The sequence below is a fragment of the Melitaea cinxia genome, chromosome 4 (genome assembly GCF_905220565.1).
Source record: "Melitaea cinxia chromosome 4, ilMelCinx1.1, whole genome shotgun sequence".
NCBI lineage: Eukaryota > Metazoa > Arthropoda > Insecta > Lepidoptera > Nymphalidae > Melitaea > Melitaea cinxia.
This window is the reverse complement of record NC_059397.1, coordinates 11,970,939-11,984,167: the sequence shown is the minus strand read 5'-3', so window position 1 is coordinate 11,984,167 and position 13,229 is coordinate 11,970,939. Positions and strand designations below refer to the sequence as shown.

The 13,229-nt window shown below is 32.9% G+C and overlaps 1 protein-coding gene across 1 annotated transcript; it reads right to left on the bottom strand.

The window, feature by feature from the left end:
- Positions 1-316: 316 nt before the first annotated feature.
- LOC123670392 lies at positions 317-2,260 on the bottom strand. The gene has a single exon (XM_045603890.1). The coding sequence runs from the start codon at positions 2,258-2,260 to the stop codon at positions 317-319; it is 1,944 nt and encodes a 647-aa protein (XP_045459846.1).
- Between the last annotated feature and the right edge of the window lie 10,969 nt (positions 2,261-13,229).

The following is a 13,229-nucleotide window of genomic DNA, read 5'->3' as shown; positions in this document are numbered from 1 at the left end:
GGAGCAGTGTGGTGGATTAAGCTCCGATCCTTCTCCTACACGGGAAAAGAGGCCCAGCAGTGAGATAAGACAGGCTGAAGAGATGGAATAAATCATATACGCGTGGAAAAGTGCCAAGAATATTACAGATTATATTGTTGTTTGTAGTTAATAGATTAGCCGATTACCCCTACTTTGTCTGCGTAGAGTCATAGCTTATTTTGGCGATTTTTTTTATTACTTCAACATCTACAAATATGACGAGACAAATTAGTAATTAAAGAGAAACAAGATTTATTGTAGGTTGTTTTTTTTAATATTTTTGTGTGGTACAAAGTCAATGTTTATAATCTAAACATTCATCTGTAAATATTTTTAATAAATTTGGATTATTTCTCATTAATCTTTCTAATGATTTATTGCGTTTTGTTAGTATATTTTCTAATTTATGATCAGATGCATACTTAAATTTGAATTCTGTTTCGTGTTCAAGTATATTTTTAACACAAGGGCAGGTCATTTGCATCAAGCTTAAGTCTTCCTGACTTGAATATTGAGTACCAACACTATGGTTAAGTTCTTTAGTAATAGAAAAAGGCAGTTCACTTTTAGCAATATCTTTTGGATGTATAATATTTGGCGAAGTCTCTGCTGGAGGCCTATCACCAAGTATTGCTGTTACTCTTCTAAAATTTTCCTCAGAGTAATCTAAGTAAGATGCTAAATTAGGAAAAGAGTACTTTTTTATCCAGTTTTGACATTTTCTCACAGGGCAATCTTCAATTCTTCCGAAATCATCTAATAATATAGATTCGAAGGAAGAATCCTTCCTTACTGATTCAGAAGATGTCTGAGATATTAACTCATCGCTAGATGTATACTCTTTAATATTGGTTATTTTTGATGTCGTGTCTTCACGTGGAATACGACATGTGCATTTTTGTGAATCCAAATACTTTTTAATATTTTCATAGCCGTGGCATTTCGCATAAACATATTGTCTTCCGACCCTAAAATACGTTAAATCTACATCAGACGTTAATGTCTCCCGACTTCCGTATACTTTTGGAATAGGATCAGATAAATCGCCTATCAAAATGAAGGGATTCTTTTCACATACAAGTAATTCCGGTTTGGGATCCTCGAATTTAAATATATTTGTTTCTTGGTCTTCATTTATTAAAATTGAAGTACACGATACTGGATTTTTTCGTAATTCATTCAATTGTAAAATCAACATTTTTTCTAAATCTAACAAAAACGTAGTTTGCTCTGGTAGCATTTTTAGTGAAAAACTGACAAATTTTAAAAACAGTTGTAGAATTTTCTTTATTTTTTGCTCCCAGTCCCTATTAATATCAGGAATTCCTACGTATTTTTGCTTAAATCCTTCAATGAGTTTAGCTTTTTCTTCAATTGTTTGTTTCTTATTTAATATTTCATCAGTTTGTAAAATTTGTTGTACCAGTTTTTGGACTTTGCATTTTTTTCTTTCAGAGCTTAACACGTACATCGTACTGGTAATTCTTTCCGCTTCAATTTGTCTATAAAATGCTCTTAAAGCATCATTTCTCTCCTGAATAGCTTGATTTATCAACTTATTTATTCTATAACGTTCATTATGTAACAAAATCGAATAATATTTTCTAATTTTACCAACTTCAACTATAAACTTTTGTTTCAAAATAGTTTCTAACTTCTGTTTTTCTTCTTGCATCTTTTGTTGAATTTGTCCATTTAAGTCTGAAATAATATTTGCGTAAGCTGTTTTAAGCAATAATTGAATTTCTGACATTAAATGATTTTCTAATTCTTGCAGTGATGACTCATAAAACAATGATATTTCTCGTTTCATAATATCACTCTTATTTTTAAATATATTTTGATAGATCAATTTCACCTTTTTAACTACTTTCTCTTTTTCATGATTTAATATATACTCCCAAGAAGCATCATTTTCATGCAATAGTTTTGTTAACGACTTTAAAAAAAATTCTCGTTGTTTCACCAAAATTTCATTTCCGATGGCTAGTATTCCTTCGTGTGTTTTTCCTCGAGTAATTTTAGATGTAAATGGTGGATGTAACTTTATTGTATCTATAAGAAGATCGCTTGGAGATATCCATTCTTCTCTTTGTCTATTTTCTACAATATCTGCTTCAGTTAAAGCATCTTCTTGATTAATATTTGTCGAAGAATGATAATTGAAAAATATGTCAGCATAAGTGCTTGTCACGGTTTCAGCGTTTATAAGTGAATTAATAACGTTTTGATACTCCATAAAATCGGTGTATAAATAATGTTTACAAAATGTCAATAATATTTTGACTGCCAAATTAAAGACAAGCAAAAAGTATTGATTGTTATTTTTTCAATAATTTAAAAACTCATACTTGCTTAAAAGAGAACAGCATACGAAATTTCCTTTTGAAACGTTGTTGAACTTGTTAAGCGATTGTAATTGTATTAAGAATTAATGAAATATAGATTAAAAAAACATTACCATTTTTTTTTTCTATTTAAAAATTAGTACTCTGTAGTCTCCCGCGGGGTTGAATTCACACCACAAATTTTGTCTCCGCAGTTTACCGCGGCTTTGAATTTAACCCCAAATGACTTTTTTTATATAAGTTTTAACATCCATGGGCTCTTAATTTTGATTTTTGCGTTGAGGCGTATTATTTTCAACACTGTATGTTTCAAATTGCGAATTAAAGCTTATTTTCTCTAATTCGATGGTGAGTCCAAGACTGACCGTGAGATATATATATATATATATATATATATATATATATATAGGTTAATAATTACGATAATTATTTACGACTTTGTTTTTTTTGTGGACTAACTGATTTCACTTGCGGAGGTCTATTTCCAGCAGTGCACTGCGATAGGCTGAAGTGGTGATGATGATGTATATAGATGATATAAATTTATATAGTAATTCTGTGCAATCATTACATAGCTTGGCAGATATCATACAAACATTCTTAAACGATATACACATGGTATTCGGAATAAAAAAGTGCAAAACATTTTCGAATCAAAATGGAAGAATCACACCAAACTAATATATTTTAAATTCAGGACAAGTTATTGAACATCTAGATATGTACAGTTCTTATAAATACTTAGGATTGGAAACCTAAGTATTCCTTAGTTTCCAAACAAGAAAAATCCATCAATCAGAAACTAAAAAAGAGCTAAAACGAAAATTCAAATATCGTCTTAATAATATGCTATTTCGATTACAACTCATTTCACGGAACTTATTTAAAGCAATAAATACTTACTTAATTCCTATATTAACATATTCTTTTGGCATATTAAAATGGTCGCAAGCAGATCTCAAAAATCTTCAACGGTTAATAAACACCACATTGGGAGCTCACAGAAAACGTCATCCCAGATCTTCCATACAGAGAATGACACTCCCATGAGTAGGACGAGGACGCAGCAATCAAATAATAATAATAAAATAATAATAATAAAAATAATGTAGCATAGAGTTTCGACCAACACCTTAAGAAACTCTCTGTTCACTATTGGTCGGATTCAAAGGCAGCGTTGCTTGAAACGGCTCGCATTGTTAGGAGGTTCCTCAGCCTGGAGCCTTAACAACCGGCGGTTTGGGCCTTAACCTGCCACCGGAGGACTAGAATTTTTATATTTTTTAGTATTTTTATTTGTTTTTTTTTTCTTATATATTTAAAAATGTAACAATAAGGAAAGATATTAAATAAAAGTCATAATAAAAATAATAATAATTTACCTTAAATCGATAAATAAATTACTTTTACTTTTTTACTTTGGAATTCAAATAAGTGTAAAAGCAAGTCTAAGAAAGGTTTTGATAATCAAATGGGCGTACGTTTCGAGGGCCTACCTATAATTAGTAGCGATATAAGGCAAGGAGAAGCCCTCACCTACAAATTTAATTAAATAATTCCTTGCACCATCCGTCAACTGTTTACTTGCCTTAACTGTGTACCGCTATTGAAGCACACAGTAAATATTCGCTGCCTTGGCCAGGAGACAGGGTATTATTTTATCTTCAGTAAATTCAAAATATCCAACAATCGTCTCTCGTATTGGATATTCATGACAAAAACACTCGATTTCTTGCCAGCGACCACTCCGAATACGAGCATGTGATAATAAATTACGGACATATCTCGACTCCATTCTCATTACGGATGCGGCAATGTCCGTTGGAGTTTTGTCATAACTCAGTCTCGGTTAAAATTATTTCCTTTGGGTCTGATGAGAAAACTAGAGGTGGAGAACTGGAAATGTAAGTATTCGCGCAACAAGCCGTGGAATAACGGCGGGACATATTTCATTCTTAAACGAAGTTAAATTTCCGGGCAATTCCTGTAAGAGCGTGCGTAGCTCAGATAAAAACACTATGTAAACTATATTTATGTTACAATTTTTGTTAATAAAGGATTATAAAATAAAATAATAAATATTTTAATACAATTGTCAGTTGTTTATAATATTCAGAATATACTTATAATTATCAAAATCAAAATTCAAAATCAAAAACAGCTTTGTTCAAATAGGCTCCAAGAGTACTTTCGAATCGTAATTTTACAAATTAAAACTTTTATTTTGTACTTGTCTAGTATTTTTTTCAAGCAATAATAAAACTAAAAAGTTCAAAATAAAATAAGGAAGATTCACTTTTCCTAAAAAGTGGATAAAAAGTAGTTATAAGCAACTTTTTACAAGTTTTTGACTCATATAAAGATCTACAAACAAAAACTTAAGTCTTAAATTGTCAAAACTTTGTTACAAACTAAGGCCAAGGTTTGACGTACTCGTAATAAAACAAGAGCTATATTTCAGAAACTGGAAACAACTTTCAGATTGTTTTCTACACATCATATCGCCAAATAAATCTTTTGGCTGCTTATCTGACGTCGAACTTAATTCCCATGCATAATTCATCGCGTTGATTCCCGGTGAGGAGGAAAAGTTTGTAACTCCGAACAGTGAGCGTTTACGACTGACACCCGTCGATTAGTTTGTGAAAATTTACCGATACCAATGTTTCGAACTCACAAATAATTTTGTTAAATATTAATTTCATACTACATATTTGTTATAATTCTTTTTACGATATTACAAAACGAACACTTGAATATTTGAAATTTGAATTTCAAAAGCAAAAATACATCCAAGAATATAATCGCGACGATGGATACGACGCGTGACGTCTCGTTCTATATTTCATACTTACAGAAACAAGTTGGTGGAGATTCTCGCTGGCAAGGACAGAGCGTGCTACGTGCAGATAAAGATGCTTCTTACATCGCCGCCTTTGCCGATTTCTACTTCTATATTTTTTTTTTTTCTATAATATATATTATATATTTTTTATATTTATAATATATATCTTATGTTTGTCTTTATATGACACAACTTGACGTATAATATTTTAACAATAAGGAAACTGATTAATTATTAACTAAAAAGATATTTCATATTTTCGATATAAGACATTTGGCTGTTTATTTTTATTAAATTGAGTATTCGCAACTGTGATTGTAACTGTGTAATTCGTAATTCGTACTGTGAATTTTAAACCAGGATAAATATATTCGACTAATATATAAAGGCTCAGTTGTGAACACTTGACGAACTAGTGGATGTGAACGAGTTGTCATCAATCGAGTGCGAGCCGGCGCGGGATTGACGCCGAGCAAATCAATTTTTGTATATCACCTGCCTTGCTCGATGTCGCACCGTTGCTTTTTTACATCGTAAACCAAATTTTGATTAATTTACTGACGAAGCATTACGATATAATTTAATTTTAGTAAAATAATCAAGTTTTCAGTTAAAATTTTTAAAAGATTTAAGATGACAACTTTCCAATTATTTAATAGCATTAAGCAATCGAATCTTTACAAAGACTTGTAAATCGCTACCTTCGCTTTTCTTTTTTCGTTTAAAGTTTTATGAACTGTGGGTTACTGATTATTCATGTTTGTTTTTAACTAAGCTTTACAATTTAGAGCTTTTAAAGTTAGTCAAATATTTAAAAACAAACAATTTTTCTAAACATAGATTTGTGAATTTAAGCATGATGTATCGTAAATGCTCCAGTTGAGATCCACATAAGTATAAGAAATATTTATCATACCAACGAAAATAAAGCAAACAAACAAATATTTTATAAAAAATGAAAGTTTTAATCACGTGAACAGATCCACTCTAAGCTTGAATAAACATTTTAGCAGCTATATTTATAAATAACTAGCTGTGCCCGCGGCTTCGCCCGCGTAGAAATCAGTGTGTCACAAAGTTTTCCCGGCAAACTTCCAGTGAAACTATTATCAAAATCGGCTTAGCCGTTCCGTAAACCTTTCTCTCGAAGCCCTCTCTCCATTGGTGAAATCGCATGAAACTCCGTTCAGTAGATTTTGAAGGAATCTATCACATATACTTTTGCGGACTTTGTTTTATAATACACTAACTGTCGCCCGCGACTACGTCCGCGTGGTTATGAAGATATGCATTACTATTAAGATGTTTAACGCAATTTTTTTTTTTTATTTCAGTCACTTGAAATGCTTATCAAACTGAGTAACTTTTTAAAAGGCACAATTTAGTATAATTTAATAGTTATTTTTATAAAACCTCTCTATACACCACATTTTTAGTTTTATTTTCAGGCTGTATATGTTTCATACAAACTATCAACCCTAATTAAACCCTCTTAGCGGTGGAATATCGCAAAATACGTTCTTAGCGGACGTCAACTAACTATAATCTACCTCCCTGCCTCATCTTTGTCCATCCTGGATGGATGGACCATCCAGCGGTTATTAAGTTCTCGTGATGAGTGAGTCAGTGACCTTTCTCTTTTATATATATAGATTACGATGCATTATTTGGACACCTTCTCGCTATCTATAGAGCATACATTTTAAATTTCAAGTCTTTTACTTCTAAAACATAGGACTTTCATACAAACTTCCAACCCCCCGTTTTGCCCCCCTAGGGGTTGAGTTTCGAAAAATCCGTTCTTAGCGGATCTCTACGCCCTATAAGGAGCCTTCCTGCCAAATTTCAAGTTTGTAGGTGTTATAGTTTCGGAGATTTCGTGATCAGTGGGTCAACCTACCATCCCCCGTTTTAACCCCAAAAAGGGGTTGATTTCTAAAGATACATTATTTGGACGCCTTCTTGCTATCTATAGAGCATACATTTTAAATTTCAAGTCTTTTACTTCTAAAACATAGGACTTTCATACAAACTTCCAACCCCCCGTTTTGCCCCCTTAGGGGTTGAGTTTCATAAAATCCGTTCTTAGCGGATCTCTACGCCCTATAAGGAGCCTTCCTGCCAAATTTCAAGTTTGTAGGTGTTATAGTTTCGGAGATATCGTGATCAGTGAGTCAACCTACCATCCCCCGTTTTAACCCCAAAAAGGGGTTGATTTCTAAAGATGCATTATTTGGACGTCTTCTCATCATCTATAGAGCATACATTTTAAATTTCAAGTCTTTTACTTCAAAAACATAGGACTTTCATACAAACTGCCAACCCCCGTTTTACCCCCTTAGGGGTCGTGTTTCGTAAAATCCGTTCTTAGCGGATTTCTACGCCCTATAAGGAGCCTTCCTGTCAAATTTCAAGTTTGTAGATGTTATAGTTTCGGAGATATCGTGATCAGTGAGTCAACCTACCATCCCCCGTTTTAACCCCAAAAAGGGGTTGATTTCTAAAGATGCATTATTTGGACGTCTTCTCATCATCTATAGAGCATACACTTAAAATTTCAGGTCTCTTACTTCAAAAACATAGGACTTTCATACAAACTTGCAACCCCCGTTTTACCCCCTTAGGGGTCGAGTTTCGAAAAATCCGTTCTTAGCGGATCTCTACGCCCTATAAGGAGCCTTCCTGCCAAATTTCAAGTTTGTAGGTGTTATAGTTTCGGAGATTTCGTGATCAGTGGGTCAACCTACCATCCCCCGTTTTAACCCCAAAAAGGGGTTGATTTCTAAAGATACATTATTTGGACGCTTTCTTGCTATCTATAGAGCATACATTTTAAATTTCAAGTCTTTTACTTCAAAAACATAGGACTTTCATACAAACTTCCAACCCCCGTTTTACCCCCTTAGGGGTCGTGTTTCGTAAAATCCGTTCTTAGCGGATCTCTACGCCCTATAAGGAGCCTTCCTGTCAAATTTCAAGTTTGTAGATGTTATAGTTTCGGAGATATCGTGATCAGTGAGTCAACCTACCATCCCCCGTTTTAACCCCAAAAAGGGGTTGATTTCTAAAGATGCATTATTTGGACGTCTTCTCATCATCTATAGAGCATACACTTAAAATTTCAGGTCTCTTACTTCAAAAACATAGGACTTTCATACAAACTTGCAACCCCCGTTTTACCCCCTTAGGGGTCGAGTTTCAAAAAATCCGTTCTTAGCGGATGTCTACGCTCTATAAGAAGCCTACCTGCCAAATTTCAAGTTTGTAGGTGCTATAGTTTCGGAGATTTCGTGATGAGTGAGTGACCTTTCGCTTTTATATATATTATAGATTTAATAAAAAACCCTATATTACCTTTCGTATATAAACATTCGGTTATTTGGTTTGATTGTGAAAATTCGAATGGAAAGTGTGCGGTGCATCGGTGCAGGTAAAAACTGAATGATAAACAAAGTCTGGCAAACAGTTGGACATACCACGCGATACATACATGTTGTGCCCGGGCTTGTTTGTTTACGACATTTAAATTCAGTACAGCAAGTTGCGGGAAAGAGTTTTAGCATTTGTCCGGTGCTGGTGAATTGTAAATTTATTCCTTTTCGTAGATTTCTTAACGTCGAGGTGACGTTCTACAGTGCCTGTTTAGATCAGATTAGTATAATCGTATACTTTCATCAAGATGAAAAAATAAAAACTTACAGAATACAAAGGCACTTACTTATTCAGAATTATTTTAGAAAGTTACGTATAATGTTATACTAATGTTATATTATAATACGTGTAAAGTTATATGATCAATACCATATCTTTCAAATTAAAAGAATTAAAATACGAGTCATTTTGCAGACGTAAGTCAAGAGACGTCATTATACCTAGTCTAAATTTAGCTATTCAAAAAAAAAAACGTTTTATTACTATACGTATCGACTAATATTTGCAACTAAAATAGGGCAATGAACGTATAATACTTTATACAATAAGTTTCCTAGGTACGGTACGGTAACTGTTTACAGATGTATGAAATTAAAACCAAATTATTACGGGTTGCTTTTTTTGGCTAAGATGTATTTATTGTACTCGAAGCATTTTATTTTTCTATGTCGACGTAAGTTTTAAGAACGGTTATAATTTACATAACCAACTGTGACGATACCGTCATGCTAAGTAGCTTTTTTTATACAACTAGCCTGGCAAACAAGCGTACGAATCACCTGAAGGTAAGCAATTACCGTAATTTATAGACGCCTGCTACACCAGAAGCATCGTAAGGTCGAGGTGCTTCCCCAGTCGGGCTGCTCCCGATTTTTAGCAGGATATTTCCTGCTATGCTCTACCTCAGTTAAAAGTTCAAACTATATTTCCAAAAATGCAACGCTGCGTACTTAAAAATCTAAACTCGTTATTGCTATATGTAGTAAATTGGTTGAAGATACCAAACGCTTAGTGAGCGCACGTACATAATATCGACGAGCGAGCAATTTAATAAAAGATATCTTTATGTCACCTTAAGAAAAATAATTCTGATTCAATTTATAGATAACATCGTTTTTCATTTTTCTTGTAATAAGATTTATTACAAAGAAGATTTGTCAGTAAGATTATCAACAACAATAGTTTAGATTCTATCTTAGAGGATTTCGTTGGCATAGAAAATGCTCATAAAATGGCTATCGATTAATTACCTCAAAGTACTCTTTTCTAAAATGTATATTTATGTTCCATCTTTGATCAAAGTAATATTTTCTTATTAAATAAAAAAAGTATGTGTGTACGCACGTAAGAAGTTATAGGTACTTCATTGGTTAGCTAACTTCACGTTGCTAACTTCTTCTTCGCTGACCAGCTAACTTCAAGGTGTCGGTTTTTTGTGACGGTGTGCGCGCGCATCGTAAAAATTTACTCTCATCATTTTTCCCTAAAGCGCCAAAAGAAGCATATCTTCAAAAATAGATTATTTCAAAACAATTGTTTTTAATATTATATAGCAAAAGTGTACCAATCATGTAAAAGTATGTGTACAGTTAAAACAAATTCCTTTCTAAGCATTGTTCGCAATTCATAAGTACGCCTATAGTTTGAGCACCAAGAAGTATTATCACTTTATATCTACAATTATAATATACACATTTTGAAACAAAATACGTCGGTCTTATATAAAGTATTCGGACGGTTTAATGTAACAAGAAACGTAGGTCAAAGTCTTAATATTTTAGTATACACTTCAAAATATCAAAACTATCTCAGACTTCCTTATAAATGTCTTAAAATATGAGTGGAGCCGTCATTCGTTTGCTTATTGCTCGCTCGCAGTCAGTACGTGTTACTGCCTTCAGACACGGCATAGGAAGGTGTTGCTTATAATTTCGACGTTGTAAGATTGCGCTGTAATGTAGGGTAAGGGCTGGTTGAATTGCTGTATTTCCTTAATAGTTTGCATTTACCCCTCGCCGACAATTTGTGACAAGAGCGTGAGCTAAATTGTCGCCTGGAGGAAATAAACTAATTTACTTATACACGGGGTTCGTAAAAGCGTTTGTTGAAGTACAAAGTAGCTGCTGGAGGATAGGTGAAATATTAACTCGAAATAATATATTACGAAAAGAGAAAATTTCATATAAACAATTATTCACGACGATTATTTCATATCGACATATTCATATAGGCGATTTTTATATATACTTTATTGCACTTAAAAATAGAATATACAGAAAATTACATGTATAGTTGATGGCAAAGGTGGACTTATCCCTAGAAGAGATCTCTTCCAGTCAACCAATGGTCATGAGAGAGAATGTCATATAGCGGTTTTATAGACTTACCTACCTATAGATGTTCTATTAATGATGTGAATTTGTAGACACTTTTTTTATGTTTACGAAAGAACTTTTTTGCTATTATCTCATGCACACATTATTTCACATTATTAGTATCATATTAAGATAGTGAAGAACTCTGATAATAAAAGTTTTTTTTAATGATTATCTAAGTGTTTTAAACACATTTGTATAAATACTGTAAAAGACATTCCAATCAACTATTTGTTTCTAAATATTGTATACTATTAAATGTAAAATGGAAATGGATTATTCGAATACAAACTACATATTTGGTGGTAGGTTCGCCGAACAATTTAATAAAAAACGCTAGAAAATTAATTGTTTTCATTGTAATAAAACTAAGAAGAGCTTCTAGAACACTAAATCACCAGAACCATTCCTTCCTCCCAAACAGGCACGTATTGCGCCCTAAATCCTCCTACTCAGAATTACACAGACAATTGCAGCCTTGAAGGCATTTTAATAATGAATTCTTTTACCTGGCACGTAGTTACATTATCACTGTCATTTTCATAAATACTGTCACAGAATGTTTCATTATGTGACACGTTTTTTCACTTCAATGACAAGATTATAAAAAGACAAACATATATTAATATACAAAATGTTCCGATAAATACTACATCAGTTAAATTTATTTTGGTGTCATAAAACACTTATATTTTAGAAAGAACTGGGTTATATTGAGTAAGCGCAATGCATAAATTGCATAACTATCATTTAAGCTGACTTTAAGCTATTCGACAGGCGTCAATATTTTCAAGGAAACTGCACTTGGTGTAAAATACGAGGTAGAACGAAACCGTTACGTGACGAGAACGATTTGAAACGGTTCAGGTTAAATGTTTCATATCTGAAGTTATTTACGATTGTTTATGAAAATAAAACCAGTGTTTAAACACGATAGTAACAGCGATTAGGTTAGTATAAAATTCGCACTTATTTGTACGCCCACCTGTCAGAATCTGATGGCTAATATCCAACACAACATAGCAGATATATTTTAATTAAATCTTTAAACTTGTATCCTTAAATCCACCGCACATTCTCCGTGTGTTCTCCATCCCACGTGACATTGGCGAAATGATATGTATCAAACTGACACCACTAAAAGCCATTAACCAAAAAACTGAACTAGCAGATGTATCAGAAAAGGTGCATCTATACAAATAAATAAAATGGGAGTGTCTGCTTGTAATATTATACTAACCGCATTTTACTAAATGCGTATGGATATATACACGGTGCTTATACTGAAATAGCATTTTTTACAAATTTTGTCTGTCTGTCTGTCTTCTGTCTCTCTCTTTCTTACTGTTTGTTCCGTTTAATCTCTGAAATGGCTGGACTGATTTTGACAGGACTTTCACTCGCAGGTAGCTGATGTAGTAACTGCGAACTGAACAATAACTTTGTTAATTCCACGCGGATGAAGTCGAGGGCACAGCTAGTTTTATTATAAAAATTTGCAGTATGATATTTTCTTTATTTTACATTGCAATTATAGATTAACGAAACACATAATTGGAAATATGTACTATAAATAAGAGAAAAAAATAAGTTATCTAATTATCCTATACACAGTAACTAGCAGATGTCTGAGGCTTCGCTCGCGTAGAAATTGATAATATTTACAAAGAGGTGGCTAAAATAGTGTATAGTCAATACTTTACAGCAATTTAGGGCCATTTTGTATACGAAATTAATAGTTCACCTTTTGTCCACTAGTCCTACTAGACTGCTCGCAAAGCTCCTTCTTGATCACGCTTTATGAAACACTAAAAAAACCGACTTCAATTACTTCGACAACTAATACAACTTAGGTAGACGGAAAAATAGTCAAGTAAATACGTTGTAATTAGAGCTCGATGAAATTTAAATAAGACTGCATAATAAGCATCAGCTTTCGTCTAAAAAATCATCAAAATCTGTACACCCAGTAACAAGTTATGCGGTATAAAACGTAAGTCGACGAAAAAATAATCAAGTGAAAAATTCATTATTAGATTTAGCTCAAAAAGCACTTGTTAGATCTCAAATAAATTTAAATAGGACCACATGATATGCACCTTTCGATTAAAAAAAAATCATCGAAATCGGTCCCCCCAGTCAAAAGTTCTGAGGTAGCATACATAAAAAATACAAAAATTTATATTTTACTGCGCTCTTACATATCGT